Raw genomic sequence first — 21,208 nt, forward strand, 5'->3', positions numbered from 1 at the left:
GTTCAAGCGATTCTCCTGCCTTAGCCTCCAGAGTAGCTGGGATTACAGGTGCCCACCACCACACCTGGCTAATTTTTGTATTTTTTTTTTAAGTTTGATCTTATTTATTTGTTACTCAAAAAATCTTATTTCTGACTGGATTCAGACTTAGAAGTAGAAGCTCGCAGAGACGAAAGTCTGCGTCTCTTTGCAATTTGTTCCTGGCGCTTCTCTTTAGCCTCCTTCATTCTCTTGGCCAAAAGTTTAGCATATTCTGCAGCCTCTTCCTTATTGTTCTTAGTACACTGCTTCTTCAGAGCAGTACGCCGCCGTTTGTGCTGCAGGACACATGGAGTAACAAGACGCTGAATCTGTCGGGCGCAGTGACTCATGCCTGTAATCCTAGCACTTTGGGAGGCCGAGGTGGGTGGATCACCTGAGGTCAGGAGTTCAAGACCAGCCTGGCCATCATGGTGAAATCCCATCTTTAAAAAAAAAAGAAAGAAAGAAACAAGACGCTGAATCTTGGGTGCTTTGGTCCTAGGTTTCTTACCTTTGTGTAAGGGGTTTCTTACAACATACTGGCGGACATCATCTTCTTTAGAGAGATTGAAAAGTTTGTGGATTCTGCTAGCTCTTTTGGGCCCCAGGCGACGAGGCACCGTGGTATCAGTCCAGGAATATCCTTCTCTCCTTTTTTTTTTTACAATAACCAAGTTGAGAACACTCAGATTAGCATCCACAATGCAACCACAAACTGATTTTCTCTTTCTTTCCCCAGTTCTCCTTGGTCTGTAACAGGAATGCCCCTTACTCAGTAGCAGGCAGACACGGCCATGGGTCAAGATGCCCTGCTTCATGGGGGAAGCTTGTTTGTTGTTCCTACCACTGATTCGGACCACATAACCCTTCCATTCTTCACCCAGAGCGTCAGCAGCAACCTCTGTCGCCATACGCTTCTCATAAAAAGTACGAAGTTTGCATTCATCGTCCACTTTGATGAGTTTCTGGCAGCCAGTGACTGGGAAGATGTTCAGCTTCATCTTGAAGCAGCTCAATTTTTGTATTTTTAGTAGAGACGGGGTTTCACCATGTTGGCCAGACTGATCTTGAATTCCTGACTTCAGGTGGTCCGCCCACCTTGGCCTCCCAAAGTGCTGGGATTACAGGCGTGAACTACCACACCCAGCCAACTCACCTTTTTATCAGGAATCCATTCCCATGATAACTAACCCACTTCAGCAATAATGGCATTATTCCATTCATGAGGGCTCTTGTCCTAATCACCTCTTAAAGGTTCCACCTCTCAATATCCTTACAGTGGCAATTAAATTTCAATGAGTTTTGGAGGGGACATTTACACCACAGCAAAAGAGCAGCTAAAAAGCCCTACTTCTTGCCCTCATGGAACCTGCAGTCTTCCCTTTCATTCTGAAAGCCTCTAAACTCTGGGCCAAAAAACTCTTTCACTGGGAGTGGTGCACTTTGGGAAGTCAAGGCAGGTGGATCATCTGAAGTCAGGAATTCAAGACCAGCCCGACCAACATGGAGAAACCCTGTCTGTACTAAAAATACAAAATTAGCCAGGTGTGGTGGAGCATGCCTGTAATCCCAGCTACTCGGGAGGCTAAGGCAGAGAATCGCTTATGTGGTGAGCCAATATCACCATTGCACTCGAGCCTGGGCAACAAGAGGGAAACTCTGCCTCATAAATAAATAAATAAAATATTTCAACATAATCTCAGTTCTTTTCAGCCAGTCTCTAGAAGGAAACTCTGTCTCAAAATAAATAAACTCTTTCAACATAATCTCAGTCCTTTTCAGCCAGTCTCTTGAATTGCCAAGGCCATGATTTCAACTGCCCTTTCCCTGAGTGAACTCCCATTCTTCTGACTGCCCTTGGGATAGATAAAGGTGTTTTAGCCTAGCATGTTGGTCTGGACCTGTTCATCTCTTTAGCCTCATGACCCATAAAGCATTTATCCTAAACGGTATCCCTATCTCTGAAGGCACCTTTTCTGGCACATACTAGTTTGTCTTCCAAGATTCAGCATCACCTTCTCTGGGAAGTCTTCCCTGATTCTCCCAGGCAACGTCGGTCTGAACTGACACTCTGCTTTTCCAGGTCTGCTTCCCCACGCGGACAAGGAGACAGCGTCAATGTCTTACTCATCTTGGCATCTCTAGCACATGGTACTTAAGAGTTGTCAATGAATGTGGAATGATCTCATTTCCCAAGTCCTATGAATCCCCTAGTGCACTGTTGGTTTGTCAGTTTCAAGAATTATTTTTCACGAGAACCCCAGTCATTTTTCTAGTCCTTAATGGCAGGCAGGCCAGCTGCTTGTTTGTTTGCATCTCCCGGACAGTAATCAATGTGAAGTCTGCACTGGCCTCGTGGCTGCGGCCTGCCCCCTGCTGGTCAGAAGGTTTCCGGGACAGAGACAATTCAAGACTGGAGAAACAGGGGTTCTAAATCATTTTTTGTGTCATAGACTTCATTGGCATTCCACAAAGAATATGAATCCTTTCTCAGAATAATATATATATTTTTTGAGACAGAGTCTAGCTCTGTTGCCCAGGCTGGAGTGCAGTGGTGTGATCTCGGCTCACTGCAACCTCTGCCTCCTGGGTTCAAGCAATTCTTGTGTCTCAGCCTCCTGAGTAGCTAGGATTACAGGTGTGCCACCACACCTGGCTAATTTTTGTATTTTTAGTAGAGACAGGATTTCACCATGTCAGCCAGGCTGGTCTCGAACTCCTGACCCCAAGTAATCTGCCAGCCTCAGCCTCCCAAAGTGCTGGGATTACAGACATGAGCCACTGCCTGGTGGCTTCTCAGAATAATATTTTTAAGTGTGCAATATAAAGCACATGGATTACAAATGAAACTCATCATATGGAATACAGGTAACAAAATACTGAAAAACCTGTAGATATTACGTATGTGATATATGTGCCCATGTAAAGTGATATATGGATGTATATACACATATGCACATTAAATGACAAGATCTAGCAATAGGTTTAATAGCTGCTGTAATTTCCAAGTGATAAAAATATTTTGAGATCCCTACAACAGCTGCAATGTGATATGAAGTATCTGTGATTTCTATTGGTGATAGTCACAACTACCGTTAATGCTGCTAGAGTTTGTTGGCTACATCCATAATGAAAGGAAATGCTTAATTTCAGTTAAAGGATAGTAAAACTAAAGACTGGCTGGGCGTGGTGGCTCATGCCTGTAATCCAAGCACTTTGGAGGCCAAGGCGGGTGGATCACCTGAGGTCGGGACTTCAAGACCAGCCTGACCAACATGGTGAAACCCCATCTTTAAAGAAAAAAAAGAAAAAATTAAAAAAAAAAAATTAAAAAAAAATAATAAAACTAAAGACCAACTCTTTTGCCATCCAAGTTCCAAGACACCCTGAATTCTACATATGGATCCTTTGTGGGGAGAGTCTATGGACCCAAAGAAGCCTGAATGGTGTTTCAGAGGCATAACAGACAGATTCTTTTAAATACGGCAGAGATGGCTAGTGTCTAGGTGTCTGTGTGACCCTTGATTAATTAGTTCAAGTGGCAGTTGGGTGAGACACAGGAGGTATGCCAGAAACACCTCATGCAGAAGGTCTAAGTTTGACTCCCATAGTCATCACTTACCAGTGATTTGAGATTTGGCTTGACCCTTCCCCTGGCCTAGTGCCCATTTCCTCATCTATAAAATGAGAATGAGCTTGGTGTGGTGGCTCACCCCTGTAATTCCAGCTGTTTGGGAGGCTGAAGCAGGAGGATTGCTTGAGGCCAGGAATGAGACCAGCCTGGGCAACATAGTGATCCTCCCTGCCCTGTCACCCATCTCCACAAAAAAAGTTAGCCAGGCACCGTGGCTCATGCCTTTAATCCTACCTACTCAGGAAGCTAAGGCGGGAGGATCGGCTGAGACCAAGAGTTTGAAGTTACAGTGAACCATGATCATACCACTGCACTCTACCCTAGGCGACAGAGAGACCCTGTCTCTACAAAAAATAAATAAATAAATAAATAAATACATAAAATAGGAATGGTGATGTCTTCCCGATTGTCGAAAAGATTCAGTACACTAACAGGTGAAAACTTCTGGGTGCCAGCGAATGCTTGTTGTTAAATGCGAATGATATTAAATGCCTGTAGAGAACATGGCCCCCGACACACTCTCTCACTCAGCCAAGCGTAATTTTCCAAACAGAAACCCGAAGTCTAAGCTGCTCCATGACCTGGGAGGCACCTGTGTAGTTGGAAGATAAGCGCTCTCTTGCCGGGTGAATATGGATAAGTGTGCCCTGCTTTTCAGCCCCATCCAAAAGAACAACCTGAATGGCAGATAACCTTGTTATTTTATTAGAAGCATATTTACATTCTTGTATTCTTGTAGTTAACTTTCTAGAAAATCTTTTACAAAAATTTTGTATAAAGGCTGGAAACTACATAAAAATAACTTCTATGTTTCATAAAGAGAAAATATGTTAGTTACATTGACTCTGCTAAAACCAGACAGAGGAAAAAAAGAAAAATCAGCTCTGTCTGTCCCTTATACAATAAACACTAGCACAGAGCACAAGGAGTACTGCCTGGGCCTCTCAGATGGGCGTTGCGTGGTGGCTCCCTTGTAAGGCTAGGAGACCCTGCCAGTCCCCACCCAAAATAGCACAGGGAAGCTCTGAGGGTTCAGGCAGCACTAAGCAAGGATGCAGCAACCCTTTAAGGGCAAAGAGGATGTGAAGGAGGCCGGGCGCGGTGGTTCATGCCTGTAATCCCAGCACTTTGGGAGGCCGAGGCAGGCGGATCACGAGGTCAAGAGATCGAGACCATCCTGGTCAACATGGTGAAACCCCGTCTCTACCAAAAATACAAAAACTAGCTGCGCGTGGTGGCGCGCACCTGTAGTCCCAACTACTCAGGATGCTGAGGCAGCAGAATTGCTTGAACCTGGGAGACTCAGTCTCTTATGTATTTATTTATTTATTATTATTATTTTTTTTATAAAGATGGGGTTTCACCATGATGGCCAGGCTGGTCTTGAACTCCTGACCTCAGGTGATCCACCCACCTCGGCCTCCCAAAGTGCTAGGATTACAGGCGTGAGCCACTGCACCCGGCCAAAACTCAGTCTCAAAAAAAAAAAAAAAAAAAAAAGGTTTTAAGGACGAACCACAAGGGGAATAATGAGACTCACCTGAACCATGAAGCTGGCATTTCACCTAATACTTTCTCACACGCCAGACTACAAACGAAAATACCATAAGCAAAGCCCAAAGCAGCCCTGTCTGACGGTTCCCAATGCTGACCTGGCCTGGTAGAACTGGGTCTGTGTTCTGCAGTTACACTGCAGCTAGTTCATGTTTCCCCAGCACCTGTGCATCAAAGAGAATAAAAGGAGACGATTGTTTCACTTGTCTCCTTTGTGAGAGACCTGAAAAACGTCCCATCTGGGTCAAATTCTGCAGCAGGCAAGCTAAACGCTCACTAACCTGAGAACCATTGGCTTTCCTAGCTCCAAGAGGATCTTTCCTAAGATTTGGGCAGTCCCCTTTTCCTGTTGAAGGGCTGCCCCTCCCTTCCCAAGCATCCAGTTATAACCAATGTTGAGAGAATTTCCAGGAAATTGCTTTAGAAAGACAGAGTACTGGGCACAGTGGCATGTGCCTGTAGTCACAGCTACTCGGGAGACTGAGGTGGGAGGATCGCTTGAGCCCAGGAGTTCTGGGCTGTAGTGCGCTATGCCAATCAGGTGTCCGCACTAAGTTCGGCATCAGTATGGTGACCTCCTCGGAGCGGGGGACCACGAGGCTGCCTAAGGAGGGGTGAACCGGCCAAGGTCAGAAACGGAGCAGGTCAAAACTCCCGTGCTGATCGGTAGTAGGATCGCGCCTGTGAATAGTCACTGCACTCCAGCCTGGGTAACATAGTGAGACCCCGACTCAATTAAAAAAAAAAAAAAAAAAAAGAGTATATAGAACCTTAACCTAGCTGGGTGCAGTGGCATGTGCCTGTTGTTTCAGCTACTCTTGAAGGTTAAGTGGGGGGATTCACTTGAACCAGGAGTTTGAGACCAGCTTGGGCAACATATGAGAGACCCTTTCTTGCTCTGTTGCCCAGGCTGGAGTAAAGTGGCGTGATCTTGGCTCACTGCAACCTCCGCTTCCCGGGTTCAAGTGATTCTCCTGCCTCAGCCTCCCAAGTAGCTGGAATAACAGGCATGCACCACCATGCCTGGCTAATTTTTGTATTTTTAGTGGAGATGAGGTTTTGCCATGTTGGCCAGGCTGGTCTCGAACTCCTGATCTCAGGTGAGCCACCATGACCAGCCTAAAAAAAAAGAATCATAAACCTGTAGGAGTGAAGGCGGAAAAAGTCCTCTCACTCAAATCCTTACCAGTTTTTTTTGTTTTTGTTTGTGTTTTTTAAAAGCAGATATCTTCCTGGAGAAGCCATACCTTTTATAGCTATTTCAATGAAACAATTAGAAATCAGGGTGAGGCCGGGCGTGGTGGCTCACGCCTGTAATCCCAGCACTTTGGGAGGCCGAGGCGGGTGGATCACGAGGTCAAGAGATCGAGACCATCATGGTCTACATGGTGAAACCCCGTCTCTACTAAAAATACAAAAAATTAGCTGGGCATGGTGGCGCGTGCCTGTAATCCCAGCTACTCAGGAGGCTGAGGCAGGAGAATTGCCTGAACCCAGGAGGCGGAGGTTGTGGTGAGCCGAGATCGCGCCATTGCACTCCAGCTTGGGTAACAAGAGCGAAACTCCGTCTCAAAAAAAAAAAAAAAAAGAAATCAGGGTGAAAAAACGTTTTCTTTGTAAATAAACCCGCATACTGGTTTGAACATTTGCTTTTATTGAGTTATATACACTGCAGCCGTGGGATCAGAATCTGGGGGAAGCCAACTGAGAAGCGAAGGCCCAGGGATCCATCTGAGGTACAGAACCTGCGCTTCTGCCAGGATCCCGGGGCAGGGGGCATTCCGTTTCCCCCTGATGCTTTTTCTTCCTGAAGATAAGTCCAAGAGACTGCCAGCCCAGGTCTGAAATGCAAGGTGGGAGTCCTGAACATGGTGGGGCAGGGATGGGGCAGAGGAAACAGCCCTCCTGTTTCACCTGCAGACAGGTGAGCAAGAGTGCTCTGGAGCAGACAGGGTTGTGGAAGCCTTGTGTGCTGAGGAATTAGTCCCTGAACACAGGAGGCTGTGTGGGGCCAGATGAGTTGCAGCCTGGCAGTACAGCCTGTGCTTCTCTGTGCCTCTGGTGCCAACACCCCACACACGCCACACCAACTGCTCCACCTAACACGCTCAGTGGCACAGGCTCAGGCAGCAAATGTGTTCCAATCCACCTGGGCAGAAGAGGCCAGGCAAGCAGAACAAGTCCTGTGTGTGTGCGTGCATTCACACGCGTGTGCAAGAGGGACGCGAGATGGCATGAAACACCCAAGAAGCAGAATAAACGTTTCAGCCTCCCTCTTTCCCCGTTCCCCATCTCCCACAGACATGGCCTTAAGTGGAAAGCAAACTGGGAGAATAGGATGAATGAGGCCATCTCCTGAGCAGCCAGCTGCAGGCCGGGCTCCACTGGGAACAGAAATGGCTCAATGATTCCATGACTCTTCTGGGAATGACTGAAAAACCACCAAGAATCACAGCCAGATGAGCCCATGGGGTTTTCATCAGCAGTGCTTTGTGCCCAGAGAGAGCAAAACTGGTATTTTGGCAAACAGAAAAGACTTGAGGCGACAGAACACCCATTCCTCCTGGACCCTGACCCCACCAAAAGCCCCATCCCTTCCAGCTTGAAGGGATCTGGGGCTCAAGGAGAACATACATTAGGGTCAGGCAACACATAGTAACACCTCGCCCTCCACAGGCCAGCGAGAAGTCAGGAACGCCGGGGCAGGTCTGCCGGGCACAGCTGGGGTGGCACAGGGCGAAGGGCTGGATTTGAGCTGGCACAGATGCAAGAGGGAAAAGAGGTCCTGAGTTACTTGTTCACAGAGAATGAAGGAGAAGGCCCTGGGGCCCCCCAAGCTGCCAGCCACAGCCCTGGGCGGTTGTTAAGAAGCATCTGCAGAACTGTAGGGGAAGAACTTGGTGGCCTTGCTTGGGGTGATGGGGTTTGGGCACTCTGCCTCCTCGCTTAGCTTGAAGAACATCTCCTGCTCCCGCTTCTTCTGGTTCAGATCCTCTTCCAGAGCCTAGGGAAGAGAGAGGAGGGTGGTGCTGGGTCAGATCTGCAGGTCACACATGGATCTCCCACTCACAGGACCCCCACTGACATGGTCTTCCCTGGAAAGTTCCCTCCCAGGCCTCAGTGCTTGGGAAACTAGGTCTTCCATCTTTCCTACCCTAGAGCTCCTCTCCCAGGAGGTAAGCACACCTCCTGCCACTGCTACTCAGAAGCTCCCTGTGGACCGAAGGGTACAGTTGGCGGAAATGCCAATCTAGATGGGGCAGGGAAGAAAAAAGCAGATGCAAATCCCCAGGCAGGAAAACAGACAAATGACTGGAGAAAAACCCAAGGGAGAAGATGGAGAGAGACGGAGAGAGATTTAGCGCAAGGAAGCAGAGATGTCAGAGGTTTTTTTTCAAAATACACATGCTTTTGCCCACCCCAGAGGTTCTGATTTTGAAGACCGTGGTGGGACCAAGGGCTTCTGTACTGTACAAACTCTTCAGAAAAGCACTGTGGGAAGTTCCCTTGGGCACAAGCAAGCTTATCTGGACAAGTTGGATCCTACTAGAAAGATTTTTCCTTTCTTTTCGAGACAGAGTCTAGATCTGTGGCCCAGGCTGGAGTGCAGTGGCAGTATCTCGGCTCACTGCAACTTCACCCTCCCAGGTTCAAGCGATTCTCCTGCCTCAGCCTCTCCAGTAGCGGGGATTACAGGCACCTGCCACCACGCCTGCCTAATTTTTCCACTTTAAGTAGAGATGGGGTTTCACCATGTTGGTCAGGCTGGTCTCAAACTCCTGACCTAGGTGATCCGCCCACCTCAGCCTCCCAAAGTGCTGGGATTACAGGCGTGAGCCACTGCAGCCGGCCCTGAAAGAGTGTTTTTTTTTTTTTTTTTTTTTGAGACGGAGTTTCGCTCTTGTTACCCAGGCTGGAGTGCAATGGTGCGATCTCGGCTCACCGCAATGGCTGCCTCCTGGGTTCAGGCAGTTTTCCTGCCTCAGCCTCCTGAGTAGCTGGGATTACAGGCACGCGCCACCATGCCCAGCTAATTTTTTGTATTTTTAGTAGAGACGGGGTTTCACTATGTTGACCAGGATGATCTTGATCTTTTGACCTCGTGATCCACCCGCCTCGGCCTCCCAAAGTGCTGGGATTACAGGCGTGAGCCACTGCGGCCGGCTGAGAGTTTTAAAAGGCTCTTCAATAATAAGCATTCAATTAAGAATGGAAGCCAAGTGCAGTGCAAAGAACATGGGCTTGACGGTGAGACAATGTTGCCAGAGCTCCAGGATTTTTTTTTTTTTTTTTGAGGTGGAGTCTTGCTCTGTCTCCCAGGCTGGAGTGTAGTGGTGCAATTTCAGCTCACTGCAACCTCTGCCTCCCTGGTTCAAGCAATTCCCCTGCCTAAGCCTCCGGAGTAGCTGGGATTACAGATGCACGCCACCACACCCAGCTAATTTTTTTGTATTTTTAATAGAGACAAGGTTTTATCATGTTGGCAGACTGGTCTTGAACTCATGACCTCAAGCAATTCACTCACCTTGGCCTCCCAAAGTGCTGTGATTATAGGTGTGAGCCACCACACTTAGCCCAGGATTTTCGAAAGAAACTGGAAATCAAGGTTTTCATGTAAAATCTCCTTATATACTTAAATGTGGACATCTTTAAAAAAATGTACAAGCCGGGCGTGGTGGCTCACGCCTGTAATCCCAACACTTTGGGAGTACAAGGCAGGCGGAACACCTGAGGTTAGGAGTTCAAGACCAGCCTGGCCAACATGGTGAAACCCCATCTCCACCAAAAATACAAAAATTAGCCAGGCCTGGTGGTGTGTGCCTGTAATTTCAGCTACTCAAGAGGCTGATGCAGGAAAATCACTCGAGGGGAGGGAGAGGTTGGAGTGAGCTGAGATCGTGCCACTGCACTCCAGCCTGGGTGACAGAGCAAGACTCTGTCTCAAAAAATAAAATAAAAGGTACGTCACTATGTTGGCCAAACATACCATGTCGGTAAGCCAATTCCAGCACATAGGCTATCAGTTTGGGACCTCAGCTCTAGGAGTACCAACAATATAATAATAGCCTCTGCTTTTTTAGCAGAGTGGTTTAGTAACTTGCCCAAGGTCTCACTAGTTAGGACTTTATCCCACCTGTGTGACTCCGAAGCCTGTGCTGTTTAAGCACTGTTCTGTCTACCCACCACATATATTTCTCAATACAACCTTCTAAGGCCAGAGTCAGTGATCTTTTTTCTGTTATGTGACAGAAAGTAAACATTTTTGGCTTTGCAGGACATATTCGGTCTCTGTCGTGACTACTCAACTGCCACCATAGCACGAAATCAGCCATAGACAATCTGTAAATGAACGAGCATGGCTGTGTTCCAATAAAACTTTATTTACAAATATAGGTGGCGGGCCAGATTGGGCCACTGGCAGTAGATTGCTAACACCTACTTTAAGGAAGTAAGTATTGTCTGCATTTTACAGCCCGAAAAGCCAGGATTCAGGAGGGAAGATTTGACTTGTTTGAGGCCACATTCTGTATTAATACTGACCCAAGCAACACTTTATTCACTCTGCCAGATATTTTGTATTTACTTGAGATACGTCTGAATTTTTCTAAAAATACTCCACAATATACAATCATCTCCCCTGCCTCCATACAAGGCAGGGGGTTCACAGGCTACTGACCATAATGCAAGAATGTAAAATACCATTTATTCTCAAATGAAAATCATCACCTCTGGGTCATTGTTCCAGCAGAAACCCAAGCAGCTAATGACAGAAGAATTCTATAAAGAATTCTGCAAAGAGGCAGCCCCCACAGGCAAAGTCCAATGCCAGCTTCCCAACTGCACACTTGCGGTACCTCCCCTGAGCCCAGGCCCCTCTTTGAAGCAATGAGACATAAGGCAACAGCTAGAGGCAATGTGATCATTCATTTTCAAACTCTCAGGACGTGCCACAGGTATAGATCCCCCAGGTAAGAGAACCAGGTGAACGTTTCTTTCCGGATTGCAGAACCAACCTATATCAGCAGGAATATTACTGATTTGAGTATCAAGTATTGAAAGTCCCAGCAGACCATGGTTACAGAAACTGATGAGCGTGGGCCTGTTAACAGGAAGTCTGGGACCCTGGCCAGCTTCCAGCCAGAAAGCTCCATTAGCGCGGGGAGGGAGGCGTCAATTCAAGGACTTCCAAGGCCATTACACAGCTGAGATGGGCAGCCGCCTGCTGTTCAGACCACAGTTCCAGTAAGCAGAACTGATGTAAGATGGCAGAGCAAACCTCACAAACCTCAGGACTTCAGGACCCAGGGGCGTGAGATTAAGGGTAATTTGGGCAGCTGTCTCCTCAGAGAGTTTAGGGGAATGGAAGGGAATGAGTATGTCCTTGGCTGTACTCTGTGCTGGCAACTTTTGGCATAACATTGCAGTCTTCATAGCTTCACCGTACAAACAACCACACTGAGGCCCCGTGTTTGTTTGTTTTTGAGGCAGAGTCTTGCTTTGTCGCCTAGGCTGGAGTGCAGAGATGCGATCTTGGCTCACTGCAACCTCCGCCTCCCGAGTTCAAGCGATTCTCCTGCCTCAGCCTCCCATGTAGCTGGGATTACAGATATGTACCACTGTGCCGGGTTAAATTTATGTGTCAACTTGGCAAGGCCATGGTATCCACCTGTTTGGTCAAACGCCAGACTAGATGTCACTATAAAGGTATTTTCTAGGTGTGATTAGCATTTAAATAGGTAAACTCTGAGTATTACCCTTCATCATGAGGGTGGGCCTCTTCAATCAGTTGAAGGCCTTGAGAGAAAAGAAGAAAGAAGGAATTCTGCCTCTAGACAGCAACAACCACTGGGTCTCCAGCCTGCTGACCTATCCTGCAGACTTCAGACTCAGCCTCTACAACTGTGTGAGCCAATTCCTTAAAATAAATAAAGACTAATACAGGCCCAGAGTGGGGAAGATAGATGGCTTGCCCGAGATCCCAAAGCTGGTGACCAGCAAGAACATCCAGAGTGCCAGCTAGAGAGGAAATGGACAAATTCCCTCCACCTCTGATACTATCCTAGTCCAACCTGCCATCATTTCTCACCAAGGTTATCACGATAGTTTCCTTACTGGTCTCTCTGCTTCCACTCTTGACCCCTGATGGCAGCCAGCAGGATCCTTTTCAAAACATGAGTCAGTGTTGGGCATGGTGGCTCACGCCTGTAATCCCAGCACTTTGGGAGGCTGAGGCTGGCAGATCACGAGGTCAGGAGTTTGAGACCAGCCTGCCCAATATGGTGAAACCCCATCTCTACTAAAAATACAAAAATTAGCTGGGTGTGGTGGCAAATGCTTGTCATCTCAGGTACTTGGGAGGCTGAGGCAGGAGAATCGCTTGAACCTGGGAGGCGGAGGTTGCAGTGAGCCAAGATTGTGCCATTGCACTCCAGCCTGGGTGATAGAATGAGACTCAGTCTCAAACAAAAACAAAAACCATGAGTCAGACTACCCTGTCCTGCTCAGAACCCTCCAGTAGCTCCACTACCCTGACTTTACCTCCTATCACCTCCCAACTGCCACTCTCTCTGGCTGCAGGGGCCTCCTTGTTTCATAAGCAAGGCATCCGGGCCTTTGCAGTTGCTCTTCCCTGTGCTGGGAATGTCCCCTTGAGACCCCCCAGAGCTGCACAGCTCCCTCCCTCAGGTCCTTCAGATCTTTGCTCAGATGTCATCTTCTTAGACATCTTCTTCCTGCCACACTGTCTGAAGCAGCCCCGCTTTGTGACCCTGCATGTCGCTTCCCTCCCTGCTTCTTGGGCTCTCACTAGAAGGGCAGTCCTTCCTGAGAGCACGGACTTGTCCCTTTTGTTCAGTGTAGTGTCTCTAGTGCCTGAAACAGTGTAGGGCACTTAGCAGGTGCTCAAGAAATATGTGTTGCATTAATACACAAATGAATGAATGATCAAGCTAACGATGACAATGCAATCCCACGTGATAAGCACCATGCCAGGGGCAGGGACAGGGAGTTGCTGGAGCCCAGAAGAGACACCATACAGCCTCTGTGGGGGAGGCCTGAATAATGAAGACAAACAGAAGTTGGCCAAGCAAGGCTGCTGGGTAGAGAATTCCTGGCAAGGGGAAGAGGCTGGGCAAAAGCCCAGCAGGGAACGAGGGAAGTGCATATGGTATGGAGATCTATTTGGGTACTGAAATCTGTTCAGAGCACAAGTGGGGGATGAGACTCACAGGAGATAAGGCAAGAAGAGTGGTTCTCAAAGTGTGGTTCATGAACCCCTAGGGGCCCAAAACCCTTTCTCGGGGTGGGGGAGGGGCAGCACGTTCTAGTTTCCTATTAATATACACAGTTTGTCTTTTCACTGTTTTGATATTCATGCTAATGGTACAAAAGCAATGATGGGTAAAACTTCTGGAGCTTCTGGAGGATTAAGGCAATGGCGCCAAACTGGGTATTCTTCACCACTGTGCACTCTCAGTATTTATTTATTTTTATCTTTATTTATTTATTTTTTTGAGATGGAGTTTCACTCTTTCACCCAGGCTGGAGTGAAGTGGCATGATCTGGCTCACTGTAACCTCTGTCCCCCACCGCCCCAGGTTCAAGCAATTCTTCTGCCTCAGCCTCCTGAATAGCTGGGATTACAGGCACCTGCCACCATGCCTGGCTAATTTTTGTATTTTTAGTAGAGACCGTTTTGCCATATTGGCCGGGCTGGTCTCCAACTCCTGCCCTCAGGTGATCCACCCACCTCAGCTTCCCAAAGTGCTGGGATTACGGGCATAAGCCTCCAAGCCAGGCCCACTCACAATATTTTAGAAAGTTTTTCAATTAAAACAATAAAGCCAATTGCACTTAAGATCACCTTGATGGTGCAACACAAATGGTTCATTTTATTAAATCCTGACCTTCAAGTTCACGGCCCTTTAATGTCCTGTGTAAGGAAATGGAAACTATGCATAAGGCATGTCTGCTGCCCATCAAAGCATGATGGCTGTCTAGAAATTTTGTTCTTTGCAATTGTCTTAAGTTGTGAGCTGAACTAGCCACTTATTTTACAGAATATCATTCTTTTTTTTTTTTTATAGAGACAGGGTTTCACCATGTTGGCCAGGCTGGTCTTGAACTCCTGACCTCAGGTGATCCACCCGCCTCGGCCTCCCAAAGTGCTGGGATTACAGGCATGAGCAGTGCACCCAGCCTAGAATATCATTTTTCTTAAAAAAAAGTAACTGAAGCCGAGGCAGGTGGATCACGAGGTCAAGAGATCGAGACCATCCTGGTCAACATGGTGAAACCCCGTCTCTACTAAATATACAAAAAATTAGCTGGGCATGGTGGCGCGTGCCTGTAATCCCAGCTACTCAGGAGGCTGAGGCAGAAGAATTGCCTGAACCCAGGAGGCGGAGGTTGCGGTGAGCCGAGATTGCGCCATTGCACTCCAGCCTGGGTAACAAGAGCGAAACTCCGTCTCAAAAAAAAAAAAAAAAAAAAAGTAACTGAAAACCAGGGGCATGCATCTACAGTTCCAGCTACTTGGGAGGCTGAGACAGGAGAACTGCTTGAGCCCAAGGCAACATAGCAAGATCCCATTAAAAAAAAAAATGACAAATGTGAGTATTTAGCAAACACTTTCTTGAAAACAAACAAATTGTGCTGATCATTTCAAGGAAAACAACTAAGGATATTTATTGCTAATCACAAAATTTGAGCATTCAAGCAAAAATTAGAACTTTGGAAACCTGTGTCCACTAGCCTGAACTTGACAGCTTCTCAATTTTCTTTTTGACAGGGTCTCAATCTGTTTCCCAGGCTAGAGTGCAATCATGCAATCATGGCTCACTGTAGCCTTGACTTCCTGGCCTCATGTGATCCTCCCATTTCAGGCTCCAGAGTATCTGCGACCACAGGTATGTGCCACTATGCCTGGCTAATTTTTGTATTTTGTACTTTTGTAGAGATGAGATTTCACCAAGTGGCCCAGGCTGGTCTCAAACGCCTGAGCTCACTCCTGTAATCTCAGAACTTTGGGAATGGTAGCCAGCGCTTGCAATCCCAGCTACTCATAAGGCTGAGGCAGGAGAATCGCTTGAACCTGGGAGGTGGAGGTTGCAGTGAGCCGAGATAGCGCTACTCTATCTCAAAAAAAAAAAAAAAAAAAAAAAATCCGATGGTCTATCTTGCACTTCGGATGTCACTTTGCCCCAGCCATGATCTTGTAACATCATGCACTGGTCACTTGGAAAATATTGGTTTACTGAGTTATGCAGATCTTCCAAAAGTTGGCACATTTCATTATGCAATATTTTTCTTTTCTTTTCTTTTCTTTTTTTTAACGGGAAAGCGCGAACGCAGTCCCCCGTTACCACAAATTATGCAGTGGAGTTTCCCACATTTGGGGAAATCGCAGGGGTCAGCACATCCGGAGTGCAATGGATAAGGCTCGCCCTGGGAAAACCACCTTCGTGATCATGGTATCTCCCCTGCCAGGTGACTATTATACAATATTTTTAAAAAATTATATTCGCTGGGTATAGTGGCTCACACCTGTAATCCCAGCACTTTGGAGGCCTAAGCAGGTGGATCACCCGAGGTCAGGAGTTTGAGACCATCCTGACCCATATAGTGAAACCTCGTCTCTATTAAAATTACAAAAATTAGCCGGGCATGGTGGCAGGTGCCTATAGTCCCAGTTACTCGGGAGACTGACGCGAAAGAACTGCTTGAATCCGGGAAGCGGAGGTTGCAGTGAGCTGAGATTAAGCCACTGCACTCTAGCCTGGGCAACAGAGCAAAACTCTGTCTCAGAAAAAAAAATTATATCCACCAGGCACAGTGGTGCACACCTGTAGTCCCAGCTACTTAGGAAGCTGAGGCAGGAGAATCACTTGAACCAGGGAGGCAGAGGTTGCAGAGAGCTGAGATCCCGCGCCTATAATCCCAGCACTTTGAGAGGCCAAGGCGGGCAGATCACTTGACGTCAGGAGTTCAAGACCGGCCTGGCCAACATGGTGAAACCCCATTTCTACTAGAAATAGAAAAACTAGCCGGGCATAGTGGCATGTGCCTGCAATCCCAGCTGCTCAGGAGGCTGAGGCAGGAAAATCATTTGAACCTAGGAGGTGGAGGTTGCAGTGAGCCAAGATCGCGCCACTGCACTCCAGCCTCAGGCAACAGAGTGAAACTCTGTCTCTAAATAAAAAATAAAATAAATAAAATAAAGAAATCAATAGATGAGTCAGGAGGGACATTGCAGAGGGGTCAGTGACAGAGAAGAAACCCAGCAGAAAGGCCTAGGAGGACAAGACAGGCGAGGAAGAGAGTGACTGACAGCATTGACTGCCACCAGGAGGTCAAGTCCAGCAAGTCGTAACCGTGGGAGTCGGCCACCAGGATGCTGTTGTTGACCTTGCCAGGAGCGGCTGCAGTGGGCTGTGAAAGAAATTTCTCAGTGGGCTGAGGAAGAAATTGCGACAGGGTAATGGGCTGCTCAAAATGCTTTGCAAAGGAGGAGAGAGAGTGACAGGGCAGTAAAGAAAGATGCAGGACTGAGTGAGGGCGTGGGTTTTGAAGGTGAAAGTATGGCAGGCACTATTCAAAAATGACCCCTGTGACTCACTCTCGTGTAACTCCCCACTCATCTGAGTGTGGGTGGAACCTCTGAATGTAATATCATTCCTGCAAGCAGGGAAACTATCCCATGAGCCTGATTTAATCACATGAGCCTTTTAAAAGAGTTTTCTCCGGCTGGTGACAGAAGGGGACATCAGAGACATTCAAAGCACCAGAAGCTCTGAACGCACATTTGCTATTTGCAGGTGGAGGAGGCCACATGACAAGGAATGCCAGTGGCCTCTAGAAAAGAAATTAACCCCTGTCTGAGGCCAGCAAGGAAACAGGGACCTCAGACCTACAGCCACAAGGAACTGGATTCTGTGGAAAGCTGAATGGGTTTGGAAGTGATTCTTCCCCAGAAACTTCAGCTAAGAGCCCAGCCATGCTGACAACTTTGACTACAGTCTGGTGAGTCCCTGAGCAGAGAACCCAGGCAAGCCCACCCAGACTCTTGACCTCCATCCCTAGGAGAGAGTAAACGGATGTTGGTTGAAGCTGCTAAGTATGTGGCAGTTCATCACACAGCAACAGAAAACTAAACTGGCAAGTAGTCTATCTGGTGCTGGGTTCTGACTTCTCAGAATAACCTCCTCTAAGAGAAAATCCCCATAGGCTGGGCTTTGGCCTGGCAGCATGGCTGGTTCGACCCACTGCAGCATCCTCTGTGGACACTACATGGCAGGAGTCCTTTGGTCCGTGAGAGGGAGCCAAGCAAGAAGATGCCCTTCCATGGGTGGAAGCTGCAGGGCATTCATCCACAAAGGGTTAGAAAGTTCCCCTCTCTCTCAGGCTGGAGATCCATTTCATGGTGCCACAAAGCAAGAGCCCACCAAAATAAGGCCTGTGCACGGCACGGAGCAGGGTCCGAGACTGAGCCCACCAGCCGGGACACGGTTACCTTCTTGCGCGGCCGAAGCTTGTCCCGCCATTCCTTCAGGTTCTGGTTATGGCTCTCATCCAGGGCCTTCAGCTTCTGGGTTTCATGCTCTACCAGGAGGTGGCACTTTTCATTCTGGAACAAATTCCAGGCAGAACAGGTGAGAAATCAGAAAAAGACACAGGCCCTAAAGACCGAGACACACCTCACACTGTGGCCACAAGGGCACCAGCGTCGTTCATTTATTACTTCTTCTTGATTATAAACCCCATTTATTCAAACTCTATATGTATGTTACATGCACCAAGAGGTGCCTGGAGGAATAGTCTAGAATATGTTAATAGTTCTTATTAACTCTATGGTGGGGGTGTGTGGTAGATTCGCAACTTTTTTTTTTTTTTTTGAGACTGGATCTCACTCTGTCGCCCAGGCTGGAGTGCAGTGGCATGATCTTGGCTCACTGGAACCTCCACCTCCTGGGCTTAAGCGATTCTCCTGCCTCAGCCTACCGAGTAGCGGGGATTACAGGTGCCCGCCACCACACCTGGCTAATTTTTGTATTTTTAGTAGCGATGGGGTTTCACCATCTCTTGGTCAAGCTGCTTTCTAACTCCTGACCTCAAGTGATCCACCTTCCTAGGCCTCCCACAGTGCTGGGGTTACAGGTATGAGCCACTGAGCCTGGCCGTTTTGCAACGTTCTTCTTTGCGCTTTTTACATGGTTTGAATGTTTCAAAAAGAACATATATCATTTTAACAAAACAATAAAACTATTGACAATGCATGCCCTAATCCCACCACACAGAAGCACCGCTATGAACATTGTGATTTCTCTCCTGCATCTCTCTGTCCCATGTTGTTTAGCTCACCCTGTACATGCAATTCTGAAACCAACCCCTGCCACGTGCTTAACATTATAATGTAAACAGCTCTGTGAGGAAGTCATGTTTTTCATAATTATTTTAACGCCTATAGAATATCCCACAGTATGCACTTATCAAATTTACTTAAACATTTCTCTATTTTTGGCCACTTAGGTTGTTTCTAATTTTCACTATTATAAATCATACTGTGCTAAACATTTGTGCTGTAGACCGAATTGTGTCCCCCTAAAATTCAGGTTGAAGCTTTAACCTCAGATGAGATGGTATTTGGAGATGGGGCCTGTGGGAGATAATTAAGTTTAGATGAGGCCATGAGGGCGGGTTCTCCAGGAACGTATTAGTACTCTTTTTTTTTTTTTTTGAAACGGAGTCTCACTCTCTTGCCCAGGCTGGAGTGCAATGGCGAGATCTCGGCTCACCACAACCTCTGCCTTCCAGGTTCAAGTGATTCTCCTGCCTCAGCCACCTGAGTAGCTGGGATTACAGGCATGCACCACCATGCCCAGCTAATTTTTGTAGTTTTAGTAGAGACGGTGTTTCACCATGTTAGCCAGGCTGGTCTCGAACTCCTGACCTTGTGATCCCAAACTGCTGCTAGGATTACAGGTGTGAGCCACTGCGCCCAGCCTGGATTAGTGCTCTCATAAGAGACACCACAGAGCTTTCCTAGTTTGAGTGCTCTCATATACTATCTGCCATGTGAGGATACAGTAAGAAGGCAGCTGTCCACAAGCCAGGAAGGGAGCCCTCACCAGAACCCAGCCACGCTGACGCCCTGATCTTGGACTTACAGCGTCCAGAACTGTGAGAAAGAAGTTTCTGTTGTTTAAAGCACCATGGTGCTTTGTGATGGCAGCCTGAGCTAAGATACTTTGTATGTTTCACATATAATTTCCTCAGGGAGATCTGTGGCGAGGAATGAGGGTCACTGACATGGTTGAGACTCTTCCGACCTCAGTGTTCTTTCTCAGAGTTAAGTTATCTTCTTTACAAAATGTAAATCTCTCTCAGAGGCAGAAGTGACAAGTCCCAGTTGATTTCTTGCAAGGTATCAGTCTTGTCCTGGGGAGCTTATAAAGCAAGTGGAAAATGCCTTTTTTTTTCTTTTTTGAGATGGGGTTTCACCATGTTGGTCAGACTGGTCTCAAACTCCTGACCTCAGGTAATCCACCTGCCTCGGCCTCCCAAAGTGCTGGGATTACAGGTGTGAGCCACCACACCCGGCCTGGAAAGTGCCTTTATCCAGATACCACCACCCTATTGGAGTTGGAAAATTAGAGATTTTCATTTTGGGTTGCATGCTGGAGGCTTGCGGGAGTTTAGAGCTCGGCTGAGTGAGAAGGAATAATCACAGCAGCGCTGAGTTCCCGTGGCCTGCCGGGAGCTGTGCTCGGCACTTCACATGGGCTCTCAGTGCTCACAGAAACCCAAGGCAGGGACAGGAAAACAGATGCGGAAGGTGAGTGGCTTGGCCAAAAGTCACACAGTGGTAATCAGCAGAACCCTGCCGGGCAGGCCTCAACACCTGGAATGTTTCCTCCACGCCTCCCTGCCTCTCCAGAAACTGCTCGATGGGTCCCACAGTCCGAGCAATTTCCTGAGGTTCGAGTCGGGCCCCATCCCCACAAGGGGGCTTCAAGTACCAGCTCCTGGGGCTAGGAAACTTGAAGAGGTCAGGAATTACGATAGGAAAGCAGCCCACAAGGGGTTCGGCCACACCCCGACCGCCTTTGCCCAAAATAGCGATGACTCAGAAGCCCTGCCGCAGCCCACTGCCAGCTCCAGCATCACCGCAGTCACAAGTCCTCGCCCCAATCCTGCACAGCGGGAATGGGCATCCCCACCCCACGCCCGTTTTAGAGGTGTGAGAGCTATGGCTTGGGAGGGCGCTGTGATTTGCCCAACCTCACACAGCCCGAGAGCAGCATGGCAGGACTGCACCTTGTCCACCCTGGGCTTGGCTGACAAAGATCCTTCCCTGCTGTGGAGTTTCTGGCCCCCTGAGAGCTGATGGCCTTGGGGAAACCAAGGCAGCTGGGGGCGGGGCAGGCAGGGCGGTACCTGCAGCTGCTGCAGCTCGCTCATGTTGCTCTCACACTGTGCCAGCATGTCCCGCATCTGGTTCTCGTGTTTCTGCTGTTGCTGCAGCCGCTCCGACTTCTGCCTCTTCTCCTCCTGCTGGGAGAACTGCACCAGAGAGAGGGTGGGTGCCTCAGGGGGCCAAGGCCTGGCTGGTAGGGTAGGGAGCCCACCTCAGCCCTGGCCCAGGGAGACCCTTCAGGGGACTGGTCTGTGCCCAGCCCCGGTACCCAGCACCACCCCAGGTAGTGCCCGTGTTAAGTCCTCACCCTGAGCTGAGATCCAGCCCCTGCTCTCAAGGAGCTCCCAGGATGGTGGGGACGCAACACTGCAATGTTACACATGCCAGGAAAGTGTGTGTGCCAGGCAGGAATCACAGGGCCCATGTGCCCGAGCCACACGGCAACACAGGATGTGGGGAAGAGGCCCAGATAAAAGCATGGGAGTGCGGAAGGGAACAGCGCAGGACAATCTGCAGCACAGCACCACGCTCCCGCCTCTGTCCACACACAGACGTGAATTCACCATGAGGCTGATGAAGCTTCC

At 48.2% G+C, this 21,208-nt stretch overlaps 2 protein-coding genes and 1 non-coding gene across 3 annotated transcripts in view; all 3 read right to left on the minus strand.

Annotated features, from left to right (window-relative positions):
- Positions 1-89: 89 nt before the first annotated feature.
- LOC105723166 (small ribosomal subunit protein eS6-like) lies at positions 90-1,022 on the minus strand. Its single transcript, XM_012461027.3, has 2 exons — positions 492-1,022; positions 90-344 (listed from the first exon to the last, which is right to left on the minus strand). The coding sequence occupies exons 1-2, from the start codon at positions 1,020-1,022 to the stop codon at positions 126-128; spliced, it is 750 nt and encodes a 249-aa protein (XP_012316450.2). The 3' UTR covers positions 90-125.
- Positions 1,023-6,842: 5,820 nt separating this feature from the next.
- The window catches only part of STK10 (serine/threonine kinase 10), a 149,131-nt gene continuing 134,765 nt past the window's right edge, over positions 6,843-21,208 (minus strand). Inside the window, exons 17-19 of the mRNA XM_064376557.1 lie at positions 20,645-20,770; positions 17,721-17,834; positions 6,843-8,213 (exon numbers count right to left, since the gene is read on the minus strand). Coding sequence (XP_064232627.1) covers positions 8,073-8,213; positions 17,721-17,834; positions 20,645-20,770 — 381 coding nt within the window. The 3' untranslated portion in view covers positions 6,843-8,072. The remainder of the gene's footprint in view (positions 8,214-17,720; positions 17,835-20,644; positions 20,771-21,208) is intronic.
- LOC135275181 (U1 spliceosomal RNA) lies at positions 15,542-15,705 on the minus strand. The gene has a single exon (XR_010342883.1). It is a non-coding gene; the product is annotated as a U1 spliceosomal RNA (small nuclear RNA).

This window comes from Aotus nancymaae, unplaced genomic scaffold (assembly GCF_030222135.1).
Source record: "Aotus nancymaae isolate 86718 unplaced genomic scaffold, 86718_ANA_hifiasm-v0.15.2.pri h1tg000015l_1, whole genome shotgun sequence".
Classification (NCBI taxonomy): Eukaryota; Metazoa; Chordata; class Mammalia; order Primates; family Aotidae; genus Aotus; species Aotus nancymaae.

What these genes read in the sequence shown, in the direction of transcription:
- LOC105723166 (XM_012461027.3), bottom strand. Translation starts at nt 1,022, where the DNA reads ATGAAGCTGAACATCTTCCCAGTCACTGGCTGCCAGAAACTCATCAAA. An exon ending in CACCCAAGATTCAGCGTCTT is followed by an intron (nt 345 to 491) that starts GTTTCTTTCTTT and finishes CGACAGATTCAG; the next exon opens with CGTCTTGTTACTCCATGTGT.